General features: G+C 38.9%; 1 long non-coding RNA gene and 2 gene segments (V, D, J or C); 2 read left to right on the top strand and 1 right to left on the bottom strand.

Moving 5' to 3' along the window:
• Window positions 1-8,633: 8,633 nt before the first annotated feature.
• LOC105496607 (uncharacterized) lies at window positions 8,634-14,237 on the bottom strand. Its single transcript, XR_011626022.1, has 5 exons — window positions 14,173-14,237; window positions 12,294-12,502; window positions 10,349-10,426; window positions 9,521-9,694; window positions 8,634-9,282 (listed from the first exon to the last, which is right to left on the bottom strand). It is a non-coding gene; the product is annotated as an uncharacterized lncRNA (long non-coding RNA).
• Window positions 13,833-14,719, top strand: LOC105496606 (T cell receptor alpha variable 12-2-like). The segment is given in 2 exon segments: window positions 13,833-14,009; window positions 14,214-14,719. Coding segments are annotated over 2 exon segments (402 nt in total).
• Window positions 14,720-20,213: 5,494 nt separating this feature from the next.
• On the top strand, window positions 20,214-21,126 carry LOC105496629 (T cell receptor alpha variable 8-2-like). The segment is given in 2 exon segments: window positions 20,214-20,583; window positions 20,713-21,126. Coding segments are annotated over 2 exon segments (393 nt in total).
• Window positions 21,127-22,030: the final 904 nt, after the last annotated feature.

The raw sequence follows: 22,030 nt of genomic DNA, 5'->3' as shown, positions 1-22,030 counted from the left end.
GAGGGCTTCATTCTAAACTCTTAGAAAAGAGAGATTTTTTTTTTCTGCATAGAAAAGAGAAAGAGAGATTAGTTTTTTCCTGCCATTTGTTCCCAACATAAGCAACTGGACAGACTTCGGGAATAGGAGAAATATTGCTATATTAACAGGTAGATCTGACGATTTGCAGCGATTGGTGCAAACAGCTTTACCTTCTTAGCATAATGTGATGAATTTATACCTTAGGAGAAACAACAACATACATAGATGTGAGGATACATAATTATTACATCTTCCATTGTCTTCATAATTCATTACATGTAGTATTTTAAAATAAGTGCCAACCTCTTAACCTCATTGCTCAATTCCATCACAGATGCAATGACTGAATATAGCAATCAGTCGAATTATCAATTTCCCTTCCAACCCGACTGTGTTTATTTTCATATTTAAGTTATTTAGTATCAAATTAAGGGTGGGTAAGTGCCAAAGGAAGTTTGCATTGGGTGAGGTTCTTAGCCAGTACATAGAGAAGTGTTAGAGAGCACACACTAGCTTGCTACACCAGAAAACCCCTGTTCCCTATTCTGGGGTAGCAGCAGCCGCAGGAGCAGCAGCAGCAGCACATAGTCCAGTAACTCTTCTCTTACTTCATCAGACTCACCTCACAATGCAGAGCCCTGAATTTTAAGAAGAACAAAATATATTCTGTCTAGAGAAAGAACCAAACGTGTTGCTCTCCAGCTGCCTGAGGGTGGTCACAGCTTCCATGTGGCTAAGTAGGGATGCCCCTGGTGGGAATGGTCTTCCTCTAAGACCTAAGAACTGGGAAATGTCTTATCAAAACTTTGGTACAGAAGAAGTAACAGGGTGTAAAAGTAGAATTTCTTTGTTCCACGTTACTCATCCCTAAACCTTTTGGTTCTTTGTTTTCTCCCTCAGAATCTGGTTTTGCTGACAAGCAACTCAAGTTAAACCATCAGTATTGGTGCACGAGAAGGAGGCTGTGACTCTGGAATGCAATTATGACACTAGTGCTGGAAGTTATAGTCTGTTCTGGTACAAGTAGCCCAGGAGTGGGGAGATGATTTTCCTTATTCATCAGGACTCATGATCTGCAATATGCAATAGGTCACTACTCATTGAATTTGCAGAAGACAAGCAAATCCATCAACTTGTCATCTCCACTTCACAACTGGAGAACTCAGTGATGTGTTTTTGTGCACTGAGAGAACTGTTGGAGGGAGGTGCACAAAACCCCAAGGGTCTGCTTGAGACATCCACCTGCTGGAGAGACCAAAGAAAGGATTCACCATCACAGACAGGAAGTGGCTATGGTTGTGACAGCACAGGTGTAGCATCGGAGGAAAACACTCTAAGAAAATACCTCGCTAGGCTCATAGACCATTTTCAGAGTTATCATTCATCAAAAACATCCTAATCCCTGAGTCTTTGGTTTGAAGTTAGATATACCAAATTTTTGACCAACGATTGAAGAGAAAGAACTGCCACAATAAGCAATTTGCCATTTGGCCACTGGATTGAGCTGAAAGAATTGGCTAAGGTAATTCAGAAACATATGACTGAAAGACCAATAAAAATAAATTCAACACTCTTTGTGAATTGTTGAATTTTCAGTTCACTTTATTCAATAAATGCTAGGTGTCTTCAAAAAGTTTATGGAAAAACGAAATTGCGTATTATGAAAAACTATGCATGGATTTCAAACTTTTTGCACCAAAATAAACTTATACTAAGTTGTTATAACATATCTGAACAGAATTTAGTTTGAGGCACTAAGAAGGATAAGACATCAGTTTGAAAGGCACCCCTATCAGAGCAACATGAATTCTGTTAAGCTTGAAGCAAGAACAAACATCAAATTTACGGTGAAACTTCGGTGGAAGAATGGTGAAATCATTGATGCTTTATGAAAAATTTACAGGCTCAACACCCCAATAAAATCAGCCATCCTCTCGTCTGTCCGTTCTTAAACAAAATGGATAATTTGTTTAAGAATAGACAAGAGGGGCTGGGCGTGATGGCTCACACCTGTAATCCCAGCACTTTGGGAGACCGAGATGGGTGGATCACGAGGTTAGGAGTTCGAGACCAGCCTGACCAACAGGGTGAAACCTCGTCTCTACTAAAAATACAAAAATTAGCTTGGTGTGGTGGTGGCGCATGCCTGTAATCCCAGCTACTCAGGAGACTGAGGCAGGAGAATCGCTTGAACCCAGGAGACAGAGGTTGCAGTGAGCCGAGATAGTGCCACTGCACTCCAGTCTGAGTGACAGAGTGAGACTCCGTCTCAAAAAAAAAAAAAAAAAAAAAAAAAGAATAGACAAGAGGATGCTGATGAAGCCCACAGTGGCAGACATTCCACAACAATTTATGAAGAAAAAATTAACCATATGTGCCCTAATCGAAAAGGACCGATGATTAACAGTGGAAACAATAGCCAACACTATAAATGTCTCAATTAGTTTAGCTCACACAATTCTGACTGAAAAATTCAAGTTGAGCAAACTTTGTACTTGATGGGTGTCAAAACCAGTATGCTCAGATCAGCTCCAGATAAGAGCAGAGCTTTCAATTGAAATTTTGAACAAGTGGGATAATGATCCTGAACAATTTCTTCAAATAATTGGAACAGGAGATAAAACATGGCTTTATCCTTGTGATTCCGAAGATAAAGCACAATCAAAGCAATGATTACCAAGAGGTGGAGGTCCAGTCAAAGTAAAAGTGGCCCAGTCAAGAGCAAAAGTCATGGCAACAGTTTTTTTGCAATGCTCACGGCATTTTGTTTATTGAATTTCTGGAGGGTCAAAGAATGATAGCATCTGCTTATTATAAGGATGTTTTGAGAAAGTTAGCCAGAGCTTTAGCAGAAAAATGCCTGGGAAATCTTCACCAGAGAATCCCTTTCCACCATGACAATGCTCCAACTTATTCCTCTCATCAAGCAAGGACAATTTTATACAAGTTTCTATGGGAAATCATGAGGCATCCACCTCACAGTGCTGATTTGGCGCCTTCTGACTTCTTTTTGTTTCTTAATCTTAAGAACATCTTTAAAGGGCACCACTTTTCTTCAGTTAATAATGTAAAAAAGACTGCATTGACTTGGTTAAATTGGTGGCTAATCATCTAGTAAGTAAGCAAGAAGAATACATATTCACCAAGAATAAATATGTATCCCCTATGTGTACAATGTACTGTATTAGGACCTTTGACTATACTGATAGTAGTATAAAATGTTACTCTTAAGCGGAATGAACTTACCTGAAAAATCTTACAAAGTAATCGAGGAATAAGATGAAATGCATGAAAACTTAACCAATAGATAAAATTCCAAGTATGTAGGCAATTAAGTTTTAGGGGTATTTTTAGGAGAATAATGTGGCACAGAAAAGACAAAAGTAAGCATCATGGAGAGATAGAAAACTTAGGCATTAAATGACAGACACACATTGAATTCATTCATTATACACTTACTTATCAAACTCACAATAAGCAGCAGTTGTTTTTGTAGGTATGAAGAGTAGAATAATGAATAAAACAGACACATGCAGACACCAAAAGACCTTCCCTCACAAGGTTTAGATCTACAGTTATCTATAGTGTTCACTTTCTTTTACAGGAATATCCAATATAGGCATTTAAAATATATCTGTTCCAATACAGGTATTTGTCTTGCCTACTCTAGCGATTGGCAGGTTCCATGTGATGATTACAAGGCATTGTCATTGAAGTACTATTAGTATATCTGTCATTTACTAAATTATTTGACCATTGACAAAATTACTTAAACTCAGGCTGCCTGGACATCATCAATTATAATAACAATAACAATCACCTCTCTACATGGTTGTAAGTGTTGAATTAAATTACATGAATTTAATTAAATGATTGAATTGTAGAAGTAGGGAACAATTTTTCACCAATGGTAGATATATTTGGATATAAATGAGATATTGCAACAAGGATAATTTGAAATAAAATAAAAAGAAAATTTAAGGATAGATAAAGCTTAACCCTCTACTCTCCTGCTATTGGTTATATGCTTATATTTTACTATATTTAGGGCTCAGAGTCACTCTTTATTTCACATTGGCCTGATTCCATTCAATTATTTGAACTATTTCTTTATCTCATAGGTCTTACGGGTAGAAAATGAAGCTAACTTGTTTCAGGTATAACTTAGTGTAAATTCTATGATGGATCCACATGAGCTTTATGGAGCAGGGTTCAGATATAACACCATTTTATACTGAGCTTCAGTGCCAATAATGAGATCCATACCTGGGAGCTTAACAGAGCTCTGCATTGGAAAGGGGAGAAAATAACTTTTCTAGGTTATATTGGGGGAGGAATCCTTGTTAGTTATTCAATTTACAACTTGCACATACATGGTAGATGCCCAGGAAGTATTAGAGAAGAAAAAAGGAAAGAGAAAAATCTAAGGGACAAATGCTAGATGCAGCTGACTGAGAATCAGCATCTGGTCCTGCCAGGGTCCTCTCCGGTGTTACCTCTTCAGAGATCAGAGAGTGCTGTGCGATCTGTGCATGGGAGAGTCAATCTTGTTTCTGGCTAGATGGGGAGACTCCCACCTTCCTGCAACAAAGAACTATGAATATGCACTCAGAGAAACAAGAGATTTGGCTTGGTAGTGTTTGAGGGCTCCCAGACCCCAGCCAGAGTCCTTCGTGAGTCTGAGGGATAAAAATGAAGAAGGCTTTGGGAGTTTCATTCTTGATTTTCTCTTGGGAGCTCTGCTGTGAGTTGCTGGGCTCTGGAAATATGAAAAGGAACAGAGTGTAGTATCTTATTTAAAAATCTGGAATTTATAGAAGGGTAGTTAGGGCCTCAGTGCTCACCTGTGGGAGTTGTGAAAAGAGAGTATATCTTCCAAAAGAAGTCAGCCATGAATGAATGTCATTTGTCTGTGCTTCTCTGTTTAAACAGGGGTGAACAGACTACATACGCCAGAGCAGAGTCCTTCATTCCTGAGTATCCAGGAAGGAATGCATGCCATTCTTAATTGTACTTACCATGAGAGAATGCTCGTCAACTTCCACTGGTTCCAGCAGGATCCTGGGAAAAGACCTGTGTCTTTGACCATAATTCAATGAAGCCAGAAAGAGCAGAGAAACAAACTTTATAGAACTGCTTGGAAAAGAGAAGTTTTATAGTGTTTGGAATATCCCGACCTCTCATCCTGGAGATTCAGCCACCTACTTCTGTGCTTTGCAGCACAGCGTCTTCCCAGCACCCGCAGCCTGTGCCACAACCTGCAGCCGGGACCCTTGACACAGGCCTAGCCTTGCAGGTGGGAGTGAAGTTTTTTTTTTTTTTTTATGTGTAGGGGGAACTTTCTTTACAACCTGTGTCTCCAAACAGAAGTGAAGAATATTGCACCATCTCTCTTATGTGAAGAAGTTGAATTTATACGGAATTATGTTTCCTTTTGTCATTATTGAAATTTCATTCCTCAATGTAGACTGTACAGATCCTGGGCCTGCTTGCCCAGAGTCCTTCCACTCCTTTGTTGTTTGCTCTGAGAGGTCACATGCTCTGAGTCCATGGAACAAATTTTCCCCTGGTTGTACACTTAGCAGCATTTAACTTATTTTTTCATAATCTTCAAATGATGTTTGCTGTGTCTGTGTACCATCTACCCCATAATTTACTTAATTTAACATTAAATTGACTTTTCTCTTAAATAGATGTCAAAAATATGTAAAATATTGTCCTTACTTTAATAGTTACTATCAGTGGAACCATTTATATGTTATAAAATGTGTATTTGATGTGCAAGATATTTTTTCCTAATACAAATTAAAATAATGTTACGTATATAACAATCAAAAAGACCGTCTGTGTTCTGCCTAATGTGACCTCCTGTGTCAATCACACTTTAGAAAATACATTTCCAACTCATGCCCCTCATTTGATAGATGAAAAAAAGCAGACTCCACAGGCATGGCATCACTTTACTCAAAGCATGTGTTGCAGTGAAATGGAAGCCTGGAGTAGAAGCCAGGCATTCTGGCCCCTTGTCAGTTGCTTTTTCCATGGAAGATGTAAAGCGGGATTCGGTGTTTGAAAAAAGGAGTTGTGTGTTGTAATTTTAAACTAAATTACATTTTTATTACTTGTATGTATATATAAAGATATAAGAAGATATATAAAGACATAAAACACCCAGAAAAATAGAACACACCTATAATTTCATAACCAAGAGATTATAGCTATTATTCTGTAAAAAATTTTTGGTATACATATGCAGCTATATTTTTCTATAAAAGTGGTTCATAATATATCCAGTATTTATTACTATGCTTGTTTTTCTCAACATTATGTTTAGGTGTCTTCATCCCAGGAAGCACATATTGAAGGCATAGTTTTATTTTATTTTATTTTATTTTTTATTTTTTATTTTTTTTGAGACAGAGTCACGCTGTGTCTCCCAGACTGGAGTGCAGTGGCGTGATCTCGGCTCACTGCAAGCTCCACCTTCCGAGTTCACGCCATTCTCCCGCCTCAGCTTCCTGAGTAGCTGGGACTTTAGGCTGTGGCATACAAAGATCTGTATCATTCAACCCTCCCCTCTCCCTTCAGCTCTAAACTCTCTTTTCCTGGCTTTCTATGCAGCAAAAACACCGACCTCCTTTCAATTTTCTGAACTTGCTGTGTCCTTTTCCACATTTAGTCTAACTCTCTCAATCACCTGCAATGCTCTTCCCCCAAATCTTGGTGAGTCTCATTTTCATTCCTCAGGTCTCAGCTCAAATACCACTACCATAGAGAAAACCTGCTGACTTCTGCGGATCATCCTGACTAATGCAGCCATCATGGCCTTTGCCCTAACTCTATTACAACACCCTTGTTATTTTCATTACTGTAATAATCACAGTGTGCAGTTATATTGTCGGTCTACGTGCTTACTGTCAATGTGTTTATTGTCTATATCTCCACCCAGGATACAGGCTTTATGAGGTCGGGGGTATAGTTTGTTTAGTTGACAGCTTTATTCTTAGTGCTAACAATAATGACTGGCCTGTAATAGCCAGTCAAAAAATATTCACTGAATGATAAATAGATGGATATTATTTGGCCCTCCTCTTTCCTTTTTTCCTTCCTCTCAGTCTCACCCTAGCAACTTTGACCTTTTTGTGTGTTCTCTCTGCTTCATTATGTCGGGCAGCTCAGTTCTTTCTCACCCTTGTTCCCAGACTCAAAACCAGCCTTTCTGTGCTCAGTGAACTCTAGTCAAATAGTTAGATCCATTCAGGGTCTCAGCCTTTCCTCACTAAAGTGACCTCACTTTATCAGATGTGATCTGAAGCACTTAGTCAAATCTAAAGGCTAGTAACACATGATGAAATATCTAAATGGAAAAAAAATACTTAAAACATGTTAGAAAGTATAAAAGTAACTTCTCAAGTCCAATAATTATGAGCTGAAGTCAAAGTTATAATTCAAATTACTGTAAGAGTAAAAGCCCCTCAGGAAACAAATTCAAATAAATAGCCATGGTAGACATGTTATAGATTAGATTTTTAAAAGATCTGGTTTAAAGATATTTATGTTCAAAGGACTGGTTCATAATTACCCTGCTTTTGACCGTCTGTGTAGTGGCTATTAGGCTTCTCACAAGATTAATAGTCATTTGAGTTGGTAACACTAATTTCCCAGAAGGAGTCTTTACTTCATTAAAGTGTATCATAAAATTGCTCAAGCATTTTATTGGAAGTGATGGTTAATTACCCATGGGGCTATATACATTACATCCTTCCAGACTAGTTTGGGGAAACTTATCTTTCTAACATGTAGTTCAAGCCTTTACTATAGTAGAGAAGAGTGTTATCAGTTCTTGGATTTTTTTCCTCTTCCTGCAAGCTAATAAGTGTGTTGTTTCATTGAGGTTGTCAGTAAAGACATGAGACTCCTTAGTCAGAGACAAAGGATTTTGTCACTTATGGCACAGCAAACAGCCTAAACATCAATATGTTCACTTCAGTTACACTTCCCTTAAGTCCCCAAAAGATGATATAGTGAGTGCTGATGAATAGTTTGCATGCAGTGGTGCTGTATCATAGCTGAGGAACTCTGAGCTTGGGAAATTTATAGCAACAGTAAACAGTAAGCCAGCTTGCTCTTTGTCATACAGGGAGGCATTACCTCATCCCTTAAGGTTGCTTGCTACAAGCCTAACTCTGAAAAGTGGTCCTTGTAGAGTGGTCATGGCTTTACACTATTGGCATACCCAGCAGGTCATGTAGGGGTATGACTCACGGTGGACTGTCTTTCAACACTATCCATTCCATGGTCCTATGTCATGTTAGCTGCTGGAAATTTTTCTTACGAGTAGTCCACTCCATCAGTCATTCTAATTAATTTGACTAGAGAGGTAGAGACTAAATGCATAGAATTTGTCTTACACAAGATTTAATTAAGGCTACTGTCAGTAGAACTCTAAGCCTGAGGAGGAGACCATCCTGCAATAGCAACCTTAATCATGCCTCATAGGATCCTAGATTCTCCCAGCTATGAATAAGTCCCAAAGTACAGACAGCTAGGATATAGTGTATTATTTAATATGACCTACACATGGAAATTTAGACTGACATGCTGATCTTTGTTTTAACTGCCAAGAAGTTAACTATTATTCCCAATATAGAGATCTCGTATGGTCCCTATTTCCCAGACATGAACATAACCAAAGGTGCCAAGATTAATCCAGTTTGAAATTTATAGCTATATTTTATTTGGGTCAGCATTAGTTCACTTTGGTTAGGCTATATGAGCAGGGTCAGTGTGTATTTGCAAGTTCTGTAGCCATTCATGGTATAACCCAAGACTGTCCAGACACCAGGGGAAAAATACACATTTGTATGAGTCAGATTGAGAAAATGTTGTGCTGATTCCTGTATTTTCACACTTAAGAGGATAGGGAATCTGCATTGGGAAGCTGCCATTCATGTTGCAGAAATGTTCAGGAGAGGCTATATTCACAGGAGTTTTTCTGTTTTCATGGAATGTGGAAGAAGATGACAAACCAACAGACAACCAAACTATATTGTTGCCTTGCCAGGCTGTGTGCTTCATCTAGCATACAAAGAGAACATTAATCCTCACCCTCTTCACCTCCAATGGTCCAAGATTGTCCATTCCTAGGTGCCAGTGCTGTTGCTCTTTTTATCCACAATCACAAAATTTGTTCATCCCATTCTAGTAGTTAAGCTTTGCCTTTTTTTGTGGTCAATTCCTAGTCATACTCAAACCTTTTGTCTAGAACAATAAATAGAGGAAAAAGGTATTTTATGACTTTTATATATACCCATTTTATTTATCACCTGGGCCCTCGTGGACCATTGTACAATAATTCATAGAGCAGAACACTCAAATTAATGATAGTTAACCTCATAATATATGACCATGTTTATCCAACAAAATAATCCAGGTGGCTGAACCAGAATTCAGTTTTAACACCATTCTGACCATGTTGCTACCAGGAGAGTATACCTACCAGGCTGTTCTAAGGTTGCTGTTAGAAGAAAAAAAAGAAGCATCATGCCTTCCACTTCTAGAAAGTTAGAGAAGGTGTACTTTTTTCCATTCATCTTGTTACATACAGCTAATGATTCTGGATATTACAGATGTTCCTTGACTTATAATGGGACTGCATTATAAGTTGAAAATACTGTAAGTAAAAAGTACATTTAATATATGCAGTATGCTGAACAACATAACTTAGCCTAGCCTATCTTAGATGTGCTCAGAACACTTACATTAGCCTATGGTTGGGCAAAACCATCCCTAACAAAGCCTATTCTATAATGAAGTGTTGAATATCTTACGTAATTTATTGAATATTGTACCAAAAGGGAAAAACAGAATAGTTGGATATGTACATAAAGTCCAGCTTTGACTGATTGTGTGCTGCTTTCATACCAGTGAAAAATTATAATTCAAAGCATTATAATCTCTACATAAAATTAAAAAATTAAAAGATTCTAAAAAGTGAGGAGAAAAAGCCCAACTGGTTAAGAAATTTAAGACCTGAGCAATGCTAAAGCAGTGAGTTCCATGAGTTTCCTTTTGCCTCATACAATCAGGAGTAGCCACCGACCTGGAAATGTTAGTGCAAATGTACAAAAAAGCCCAAAGACCAGCCTTTTACTTTCTTTAGCCAAAAGATCAGGAAAATAACAGACTGTCAAGACACAAAACTAAGACCACAACCAGTTTCCTCCAGCCAAATACCACAGAAAGATTTACAGCTACCAAGCACATATTTAGTCAATAAAAAAGGAATTGCAACCTGGTAGGAGAATTTGTGTTATTTTTAACTTACCTTTGCTCCATCTTGTCATCACTGGCTTTAAGACAGTCTTTAAATTACATCCTCCATTCTAAGTGTGGGTTCCTGGTGCTGGAAGAAGCAGAGTGGACCTTGATATATCAAAGTAGTGCTTGATTACTTTGACCTCTCAGGTGGCTCATTGAAGGGCTAATTCAAAGGGCTAGACTGTGTTTCAAACAACTCAAAATCTCCCCAGGATGGAGAATTGGCAACAGAGAAAAGTTTTTTTCTAAAAAACAATTTGCTAAAGGGACTTAACAGCAGGTAGGAGAAAGAATCTACAAATGTGAAGATAAGCCAAATAAAATTATTCAGTCTAAGAAGCAGAAGGAAAAAAGAATGAAAAAATACATGCACAAGAGCTCAGATGACCTGTGGGACAACAAGCATAACAGAATTCCCAGAATGGGAGGAGAGGCAGAAAGATTCAGGAAAAATATTTGTGACATGATGACCCTAAACTCCTCAAATTTGACAGAAGACATGGATCTATACATCCAAGAAGTTCAACAAGAACTAAGTAGAATAAAGGCAAAAAAATTCACAGTGAGATACTTCATGATCAAACTGTTTAAAGAAAAAGGCAAATTGAGAACTTGAAAGCTTCAAGAGAGAAGCAACTAGCCACATGCAAGAGATCCTTAATAAGATTAGCAGTCAATTGCTCATCAGAAACCATGGAAACCAGAAGGCAGTAGGATGGCATAAAGTGTTTAAAGAAAAAAGTTGTCAACCACCAACTTATATCTAGTAAAACTGTTGTTCTAAAACAAAGGAGAAATTAAGATAGCCCCAGATAAACAAAAACTGAGAGTATTCATCACTTGCAGACCTGCTCTACGAGAAAATCTAAAGGGAATCTTTCAGACAGAAAAGAAATGACGCTAGACACTTGGAGCCATACAAAATAACGAACAATGATTAAGGTAGTTACATAGATAAGAATAATGCCAATATTTTTGTAGTTTTTGTTTGTAACTCCCATTTTCCCCTAAAATTATTTAGCAAACTAATAGGTAAATAATAATTATAGATACATATTAATAGGAACACAATGGATAAAGATGCTTGTGTTTTTGCATGTGTATAAAAATCTTCTTTGTTGTTTTTCATAGTACAACTTACGTATTTCAAATGGACACCAAATTAGTAGCATTTGCAGTAGTATCTTAAAATAAATTGCCTTTGAATAAGATCTTGCTTTCAATACTTTGAGGTCCACAAGACATTTCTGGAAAATTTCATGCTGTGGAAAATGAAGACCACTTAATCCAGTGGAGAAGGGGACTGTGATTTCTCTTTGATTGATTGCCATAACACTGTCGTTAAGACATATGAAGGAGAGTTTTATATGTTATCTAGACATTATTAGGCACAGAAGCTTTTGCAGTACAACTTTGATGTTGTATAAATTCTGTCTTTTGCAGGCACTGATATTGCTCTTAGGTACAACATTAGACTATTGACCCATACTATTTTTGTTACAAATATTCAAAAGGTGACTTCTTTCTATAAGGACTGTGCTTCAACTCAACATTCAATTTTAAAAGTTATATTTGTTGGCCAGGCGTGGTGGCTCACGCCTGTAATCTCAGCACTTTCGGAGGCCGAGGCGGGCGAATCTTGAGGTCAGGAGATCGAGACCATCCTGGCTAACACAGTGAAACCCCGTCTCTACTAAAAAATACAAAAAAATTAGCCGGGCGTGGTGGCGGGCACCTGTAGTCCCAGCTACTTGGGAGGCTGAGGCAGGAGAATGGCGTGAATCTGAGAGGCGGAGCTTACAGTGAGCCGAGATCAGCCACTGCACTGTGGCCTGGGCGACAGTGTGAGACTTCACCTCAAAAAAAAAAGTTATATTTGTTTTTTAAATTAATTTTCCAAGACTTTGGTGGCTGCCATCTTGGGTTGCTCCTTCTTTGGTTTCTACAGTTACCGAGAAATGGCTTTTGTGATTTCTGCCTCTTGCAATGTACTCTTAGAGAAAGGGATTTCGATATTGGTATATTCTCTTTCATTCTATTTCCTGTGAAGTTGTTGGTGGGAATAGAAAAGGCCCCTCCAAGCCATCATTGATGGATACTGATCACATGGCCCTTGAGTAGAAAAGAGCCTGCATCCTTCATGACCTCCAGCCACCAGCTTCTGCAAGGAAACAAAGCATGTTATGAACAAGAGGAGGAACAGTAGTTGCTTGTGCTTCTTTCTCTGTAGACACAATTAAGTTTCTTGCATAGATAACCCTTCATAGTTCTGATTTTCTGTTTAGGTTGAGATGGGAAGGCAGAAAGAGACACCAAATTCATAACTTTTGGAAATTAATTTGAAGATATGAGCTTTTTACAAGAACAGCCATGAGAGAAACTAGAAAAATAAACGGTCACACAAGATGTCATTGAAAGTCTATATACTACTTCCTAAACATACTGCACGTGCTCACTTCCCAAGGGTAAGACGGTACTGCACATGCAGGCAGCCCACCCTAAGGGAAGAATCATGGGAAAGGAGGAAGGCTATAAAGTCCTAGGGTCAAGGTTAAACACTGCATTTTACCTCAGTAAAATGCTTGGCTCTCTTCCAAGTGTACCTTCCTTTCTTTCCTATTCTAAAGCCTTTTAAAATAAACTTCCACCCTTGCTCTGAAAAAAAAAAAAAAGAAAAGAAAAGAGAGAAAGGCTATGTTCTGACAGGTTTATCTCTATTACACCAACCCGTGTAAGTACTGTTTTGACATGCATGTGTCATTGGTGCAAAATGCAATGGCTATTTCCAAGCCCCTCTATTCCTGGGTCTTGTTAAAAAAATGTTGCTAAGGCTGTGAGCTAGAACCATATTTGTTCAGCTAGATTTTAGGTCATTCTGTTTTGAAAGAATTATTTTGAGTTAGAAGAAACTTCTCTAAAAATTGGAGATAACAGAATGGTATAGGGATGTGTGGCCTGACATGGAGAAGAGCTATGCAATGAGAAATACTCCTTGAATTGCAAGAATCTCACCCAAATTTTTATAATAGAATACTTCATGACTGCTATTTCAGTGTAGGAAAGTGGCTATTAGAAACAACTGCTCTTATTCATACAACAATTGACATTTGATATTATACACAAACAAACATAAACATCCCCACAGACATTAACTTGGAGCATTTACATTTGTTAAATTAAAAATTATTAAATTTTTAATTTAACAAATGTGTCAGATTTTTAAAATGACTTGTTCGCATAACAAGGCTCTACATTTTGAGTACATGTTTGATCACTGTCATGATTCCACAAGATGGCAGTGTGTTCTTAGGGACCTTGAGGAATGCTCTCAAGTGCTGGTGTGTGTGTGTGTGTGTGTGTGTGTGTGTGTGTGAGAGAGAGAGAGAGAGAGAGAGAGAGAGAGAGAGAGAGAGACAGGAGGAGGAGGAGGAGGAGGAAGGATGAGGGGAGGGGCTTAGTGGTGAATTAGGGGTGTTAAAAAGAGCATCATTTTTTCTAGCTGGTAAACAGATTCTTTTTTATGATTTTTAAGGTAGAAAAAGTAGAAATATCCATTCTAGGTTCATTTTTCTAAGGGTTTAAAATTTGAATCCTCAGTGAACCAGGGCAGAGAAGAATGATGAAATCCTTGAGAGTTTTACTAGTGATCCTGTGGCTTCAGTTGAGCTGTGAGTTTGGGGCATCCCTATATAGGAAAATAATGTATAGTATCCGGAGTTATTGTCTATTATAGGTCTATAGGTAGAAGCATGAATTTTTTTTTCTAACTAAGGGAGAGTGGGGGCACCAGTGAAAAGAGGATTTAAATTCTGGGGAGTAAGCATCTATTACCCAGCCAGTCTTCTCTGTCTGACCACTGCATTTTTTCACAGGGGTTTGGAGCCAACAGAAGGTGGAGCAGAATTCTGGACCCCTCAATGTTCCAGAGGGAGCCATTGCCTCTCTCAACTGCACTTATAGTGACCGTGGTTCTCAGTCCTTCTTCTGGTACAGACAATATTCTGGGCAAAGCCCTGAGTTGCTAATGTCCACATACTCAAGTGGTGACAAAGAAGATGGAAGATTTACAGCACAGCTCAATAGAGCCAGCCAGTATGTTTCTCTGCTCATCAGAGACTCCCAGCTCAGTGATTCAGCCACCTACCTCTGTGCCGTGAACACACAGTGCTCTCTAGACACTGGCAGTCTGTACCCAAACCTGCTATGCCCCAGGAATGCCTGATGTAGAGCTTAGACTGCAGGGTAGTGAAGTTCTCTTTGCTCTCTAGGTTCAAGTGGAAATGATAAGAACTAGTATGGAGGATTAATTAATTAGGGAAGTATTTTCATAATTCTGAAAATAATTGAAACCCTGAAAAAAATAAAAACAAAAATCTTGGTCTGGTTGAAATATTTTTTAGTCCTGTTTTTCCACTCTAGTTTTAAATATTTTTTTAATTGAGGTCTGATTGATAAACAAAAAGGTGCGCATATTTACTTTACACATACAGCACAATCTATGCCATAACAAACCCATAATTTCTAGAAGTTTACTTCCTCCCTCCTTTTTTAAAAATTAAGGTATGATTGCTATACAAAAAGGCACACATATTTAATGTATATATCCTGGTGCTCAGTCTAGTGTTATGCCACTTCTTTATGAGATTGGTTTTATGATTTTTAAATTATATAACAAGAAAATATTTTCACACAATGACAGATATTCTCTCACAGTTCCCAGGACACCTTCCTCTTTCCTTCTTTAGTTACTCAAAACGTTTGACAGTTATTGATTTGGAAATGCAACAGCAAAACAGAAATGCAAAGCAGAGAAAAAGTCATAAATGAATGACTTCAAAAATTCTATCAGTCAAAAATTCTTTTTTTTTTTTTTTTTTGAGACGGAGTCTTGCTCTGTCTCCCAGGCTGGAGTGCAGTGGCGCGATCTCAGCTCACTGCAAGCTCCGCCTTCCAGGTTCACGCCATTCTTCTGCCCCAGCCTCCTGAGTAGCTGAGACTACAGGCGCCCACCACCACACCCAGCTAATGTTTTGCATTTTTTTTTTAGTAGAGACGGGATTTCACTGTGTTAGCCAGGATGTTCTCGATCTCCTGACCTCGTGATACCCCTGCCTCAGCCTCCTAAAGTGCTGGGATTACAGGTGTGAACCACCACGCCCAACCAAAAATTTTTTTAGTTATAGAACCTTCATCTCCAGCCTCAGCCACAGCACCACTCCTGATTTATGTAAGGGTATATTTAGTGGATAGATGGAAGAACTAGATTCAGTGGGTAGGACCTGGTTAAAACTAGAAGTCTAGACAGTTGCAGTGAGTAAATATTAGAGAGGGTCTATCTTGCCATTTTGGGGTAAAGTCTGAACTGAACTTAAAACTCCTGGCTTGAGCCTTGTAAAAGAATATATTTATACCTATGTACTTAAGTGTGGCTTGGAGATGATAGGGCGCATTAGCCCTGGCCATAGCATGCCGTATCCCCAGGCAGGGCATGGGAGCATGGAACAATCTAAAATTTATTGAGAATGATCTCTGAGTAAGTATCTAAAAGAGGTCCAGACACTAAGGAGCTTTAGTATGATGAGGAAAGACCTGTGTGAATCAATTACCAAAGACTATATGGTATCAAGAATGTTTCAGCAAATTTTGTCAGGAGAGTTGGAAATGCTGAACAACGTATAAATGCCTCCCTCCTCTGACTCCCTGGCATTGTAAATTTGTCCTGCAATGTATGCCAAGTCCAGGAAAAATATTTACTTCCTAATGAAAATAATGCCGTTTAATATTTAGTACATTGAGTTACAGGAAAAAGCTTGAAAAGTCACATTTATTGTAAAACAAATTTGTAGACTGTTAGTCATGACATTATTTAGGTAGTACAGTGGAAAAATTTTGGAAATGAAGAATCAAGATTTCTGTTCAGTTAGTTCACGTAGTTACTGATGAAAGATGCAAGCCAATCAACATTTGCTTCAAATTGTTAATTTGCAGAATTGAAGACTTAAGAATTTTTTCCAAGTCATGTAAGATTTGTAAAGCAATGAGGATGATCAGAAAATTGTACTGAAATCAAAATACTTAGATTTTAGTGTCACTTTTATCATATGCCTTCAGGCACCCTGGCACTCTGGAAAGAACCTGGGCTGCCATGCTCGTTTGAATATCAATTATGTTCCTAACAGGCCATTTGTATTAAGCTGCACTGTTATATATATTTCAGGATTGAACTCAGGATTAAATGAGATGAAATATTGTCTTCGGATAAGTTCATTAGAAGCAGAGCCTGAATTGGAAATTGTTTATCCATAATTGATTGAGAAAACCAGGTTGAGATGGGAAAAGGCTAAGCATAAACGTGCCAGCTAGTGGAGTCTTTATCCAGCCTGACCTCATGGGAGCTCTGGAGCATGAATTGCATCACAGGATTGATCCTTTCCACACTGAGGCAAGGGGGCCAGAATGCTGACCTGTTGTATGTAAGAATAAGGTCGTCACTGGCTGTGGTGTGTCTTGGGGTAGAGGTATACTCTACTGGACAATGATGACTCTCATTGGCAGAGGTCGATTTTCTAGGGAAAGGGGCAACTGTGAGCTGAGAGTAGCTAACATTCCCAATAGTGATAGCGACAGGAGACAGACAAATTCCTAGGCAGACATGGACAGATCCCTGGTGAAACCCAGCCTTCCTGCCAAGGACAGTTCAAAGCCTTAAAACCGAGCTGCCAGTTCCGGATAGAGTACATAACTGTCAGTTCCGGATAGAGTACATAACTTGAATCCCCTCTCTTACCCACTCTCTTATGATTGGTTCCTTCTGGATGATGCCTTTTAACCAATCAAATGGTGCTTTTTCCAAGACCACCTATGGACCAATCAGCATACACTCCCCCATTCTAAGCCCCTAAAAACACTCGGCCTTAGCCTCCCAGAGGGCTACACACTTTGGGTTCCGTCTTGCTTTCCAGAGGTTTCCTGTCACTCAGTAAAATTCTCCTCTGCCTTGCTCACTCTCTTGGTGTCTGCTTACCTCATTCCTCTTGGCCAGTGGGACAAGAATCTGGAACCCACCGAACTGTGGGAGTGAAAATAGCTGTAACACCCTCTCCCACTCGCTGAACTACTGGAGCAGAAAAGCCTCTGGATGCCATTTCCTCCCGCTCTCCGAACTACAGGACGAAAAAAGCCATGACAGTAGCTGGGGATGGCGACACTGTCCTGGGAAAGGGGGTCTTGGCTGGGCACAAGCAGTGTTCACTATTAACTTGGAACTCACCTGGCATGTGGGCAGCATTCAAGAAATAATAGACTTTGTAATTATATTCTGAATTTTAATTTCATTCTCTATTTTAAGGAGTTTATATAGCTGGCTTTACCGATCTTGAAGAGTTCAAATAATGTTAGGTTAAAGCACTTCTTTTTTTTTTTTTTGCACTTATCACATGTAGTGATTTTATTTTTTATATGTTTTTATTTTTTTCCTTATTTCTTCTTAAAAAAACAGGATACATGTGAAGAACATGCAGTTTATTACGTAGGTATACATGTGCCATGGTGGTTTCCTGCACCTATTGACCGGTCCTCTAGGTTCCCTCAGGTTAAAGCACTTCTTAACAGAAAGCATCTAAATAAAGGTAAGGAAATATTACTCAAAGCTAAAACTCAAGGTATTTTAAGAATAATGACTAAGGCAACAGTATATTATCTTACTTCCTTTTGGGAATGATAACATGACATTCTGTTCATCCCTTTGTATTGAGGTAGAAATGACTCTGATGGTTCACAGTTCATGACTCTGGGCTTCCATGTGTAGAAAGAACAACAGAAAGAGATCCCATCTATACTTATACATGATTAATGCTATTTTGTTATTAATTTGTATTTAAGAATGGAGGACTGGGTAGCAGGATGGACTTCTCATATCACTGTGCCCATGTTCCCCACAATGTTTCTTCTTGAATGGGGTGCCTGGCCAGTGGTGTGGGTATGTGGGTATACCATGTGATTTGGCAGGCTTCTTTTCAGGATGAATGAACAGGGAAGTGGTAATTAAGTTGCTCCTCTTTGTTCCTTGCACCTAATATCGTTGAAGATGGCCTAATTCTGTCAACCACTCATAATAAAACTGCAGTAATCTCAGTGGTGCATTTAAATTCTTGTGAAAGTTAAATACTGAAGTAAAAGTTGGCTTACTATGCCTATCACACGCAAGTACAGAAGCAGGATGGTGAGAACGGAGGGAGGCTAGTGCAGCTATTCCAGGTGTGGACCTTCACTATGTTCTCTTGTGTTCTGTTCTTCCCATTGTCCATCACCTACTCTCTTTCTCAACCCGGAACCTCTCCAGGGTCTCACCCAGTAGGTTCCCTTCACTTGCATTTCCACTGCAATCTTCTCATAGTTCAGTCTGGGCTGACTTCTCCCGGCTGTCTGTTTCATCCATCAGTGTGCTCACATCTACTTTTCATTTCATGGGAATTGTGATAGTTTTCATCTTTTCATTATTACTTTTACCATTATGGATTCAAGTCATTCTTTTTATACTTCTAAATTTTATTTCAGTGGGAATATTGGAACGATAAGAGGAGAATACATGTGCTTAGTTAGGAATTTTGAATCAGGAGCACATCCTAGTAACATTTAAATTTTCAAACTGGCTATATGATTTTGTCTTTCACGTAAATCTATAGGCAGAATCAAGGAATAGATCAGAAGTGCAAGGGAGAACTGATTTCAGGCTGGCACAAGTGAACAGAGTACAAAGAAAGGAGGGACTTTGTTCTGACCTTCTGAAAAGAATCCTTGTTGGCCAGATTCTCATTTCACCTGAGATTTCTCTCCTCATTTGTTTTTTTTATTTTTTAGGATGCAATGATCTCTATGCTAAAATAAGTTGGATGAAGATGGTTTCTCATTCAAGAGTTTCATCTTTTTAGGCCATAGAGTCGACCGCTCCAGTTCAATACAGTCTGTCTCCCACCCACAGGGGACTGCTGCTCACCTAGCTCTGTTGAGTGTCACTGTCAATCTCTCCCAAATCTACTATACCTCCCACAAGGTCCTCTCATGTCTTGTCTGCTGGTTGCACTCCTCCCAACTTTCTGAGTTAACACAGGTTGATTTTACTTTTCTTTTCCTAACTCTTCCCAGGAGTATTTATTTGTTATATTTTCTTACACTCATCATTCCACTCAAGTTTCTCCATAGATAGGCCTCTGTTAATGTTCTTTTTAGTGTGAGATATAATTTGGCACAATATATCAGTCTATAGGAGCTTTGACAATTGAAACAGGGCTCCTTTTAAACATGAAGTACCTAAGTTGTTTTTTCCTAGAGTTACAAATATCAAAGTTGTTGACCTGAAACCAAGGGGCCTCTTTCACATTTTCGTTTAACAAAAAAATCTTGCTTATTTGTTTGCTTTGATTAATTAATTATAATGACATGTGATCCATGCTGATTTTAAGTATGAGACTCTGGTCTAATTTGTTTATTCTTTTAAGAATCAAATAAAGGAATAATCTCTTTCACCCACTGTAATGCTCACATTCAGAAACACAGGGCCATATGAAGCTGAGGCCAGACTGAGGCAACTGATCACCTCCCCTCTCCTTGATGAATGATTTTACAAAATAATATAGAATGTCTCAATGGTATTCCGAAGTCCAGAATGTTGTCTTCTGTGACTAATTGCTCAGTAAAGTAAATTAGTCTTCTATTTTTACATTACTCTCATTTCTCATGTATTTAGGATTAAAACCATGTACTCTACAGAAGGTGACATCACCGATTTGGGAAGAAAGAAATACTTTCTGTTGGTTTTGATACCACATTTCTCAAATGAGAAGCAAACAGTTTGCTTCCTTGGATCCGTGGTTTCTCCTGTGGCCTTCAGGGGGCAGCGTTGCACTAAGGAGGCATCTGTGTTCATTGCAGATCATCCTCATCCAATGAGCCTCCTCCCTGCCGCTGGCTGATGTGGCTCACTGATGTCTGTGTAGATAGGGAGCTGTGATGAGAACAAGAGGTCAGAACACATCTAGGCTCCTTAAGAGAAAGCCTTTCTTTAACTGTTTTTGAAACGCTTCAAAGGCAGAGACTTGTCCAGCCTAACCTCCCCGCTGCCCCTATCTCCTGAGGCTCAGGGCCCTTGGCTTCTGTCCGCCCTGCTCAGGGTCCTCCAGCGTTGCCACTCCTCAGCCATGCTCCTGCTGCTCGTCCCAGTGCTCGAGGTGATTTTTACCCTGGGTGAGTAGCATTCCATTACCTTTCTTCCTTTTGTAAATGTGACTGTGTTGTAATTTTCTCTGAATAGAGACATCTTTTCTTCATAGCAAAGTCTGTGCTGCCTTTACTTACACAGCATTGGTGTTGCAGGAGGAACCAGAGCCCAGTCTGTGACCCAGCTTGACAGCCAAGTCTCTGTCTCTGAAGGAGTCCCTGTGCTGCTGAGGTGCAACTACTCATCATCTTTTCCACCAAATCTCTTCTGGTACGTGCAATACCCCAACCAAGGACTCCAGCTTCTCCTGAAGTACACATCAGGGACCACCCTGGTTAAAGGCATCAACGGTTTCAAGGCTGAATTTAAAAAGAGTGAAACCTCCTTCCACCTGACGAAAGCCTCAGCCCATGTGAGCGATGCGGCTGAGTACTTCTGTGCTGTGAATGACACAGTGCCTGAGACTGCAGGGCAGCTGAACACAAACCTCCTGAGATACTGAGACTTTCTGTGACTCGAGAACTCAACCTTGAAGTCTGTTTTATAATATTAAATAGCAATTCCAAGTTTCTGATGCTTATTGATGTATGCTGTATCTTTTCCATCTATTTATTTTTAAACTATCTGTGACTTTAAAATGTGTTTCCTGTAGGTAGCATAAAAGAGCATCTTTTCTTTTTATCTACTTTGTTAATCTCTGTTTTTGCATTGTGAAGTTTAGATAATTAAAATTGAATATAAATATCAATCAGGTTGAATTTAAGTATATTTCATTACTGTGTTTCATCCATATTCTGTTTTTTGTTCTTTTTTTCTGACTCTTTTGGATTATTTAAATACTTTTCAATTTACATTTTAATTTATCTATGAACTTTTTGGCTATAACTCTGTACTTTTTGAGTAGTTGCTCTGGAGATGGCAATGTACATGCCTAAATATCCCAGGTCTTATGTGAGCAAATACTGTACCTCCTTATGTGAAATGTCGAAATTTTACACAATGTCCCTTTATCTACCAACACTAAAGTTTGTTATTGTTGTTCATATGTATTAGTCACATACATTGAAAACTTCACCAGGCCTGGCACAGTGGCTCATGTTTGTAATCCCAACACTTTGGGAGGCAGAGGTGGGAGGATTGCTTGAACTCAGGGGTTTGAGACCAGCCTGAGCAACAAAGTGAGACTCCATGTCTATGAAGTATAAAAGAAATTAGCCGGTTATGGTGGCACTCACTTGTAGCCTCAACTACTCGGCAAGTTGAAGCAGTATGATAGCTTGAGCCCAAGAGTTCAAGGCTGCAGTTAGCTACGACAATGCCACTGTATTCCAGCCTAGGCAATAGAGCGAGATCCTTGTCTCAATTTTTTTAAAATCACAATATATAGAAAACTTTACCATACAATGTTATAATTTTTGCATTCAACAATTATATGCACTTTATAAAACTTAAGAAGAAGAGTAAGAACTATTT

The sequence above is a fragment of the Macaca nemestrina genome, chromosome 7 (assembly GCF_043159975.1).
Source record: "Macaca nemestrina isolate mMacNem1 chromosome 7, mMacNem.hap1, whole genome shotgun sequence".
Classification (NCBI taxonomy): Eukaryota; Metazoa; Chordata; class Mammalia; order Primates; family Cercopithecidae; genus Macaca; species Macaca nemestrina.
Note: the sequence above shows the minus strand (reverse complement) of the source record. Positions and strands in the feature narration are given on the sequence as shown.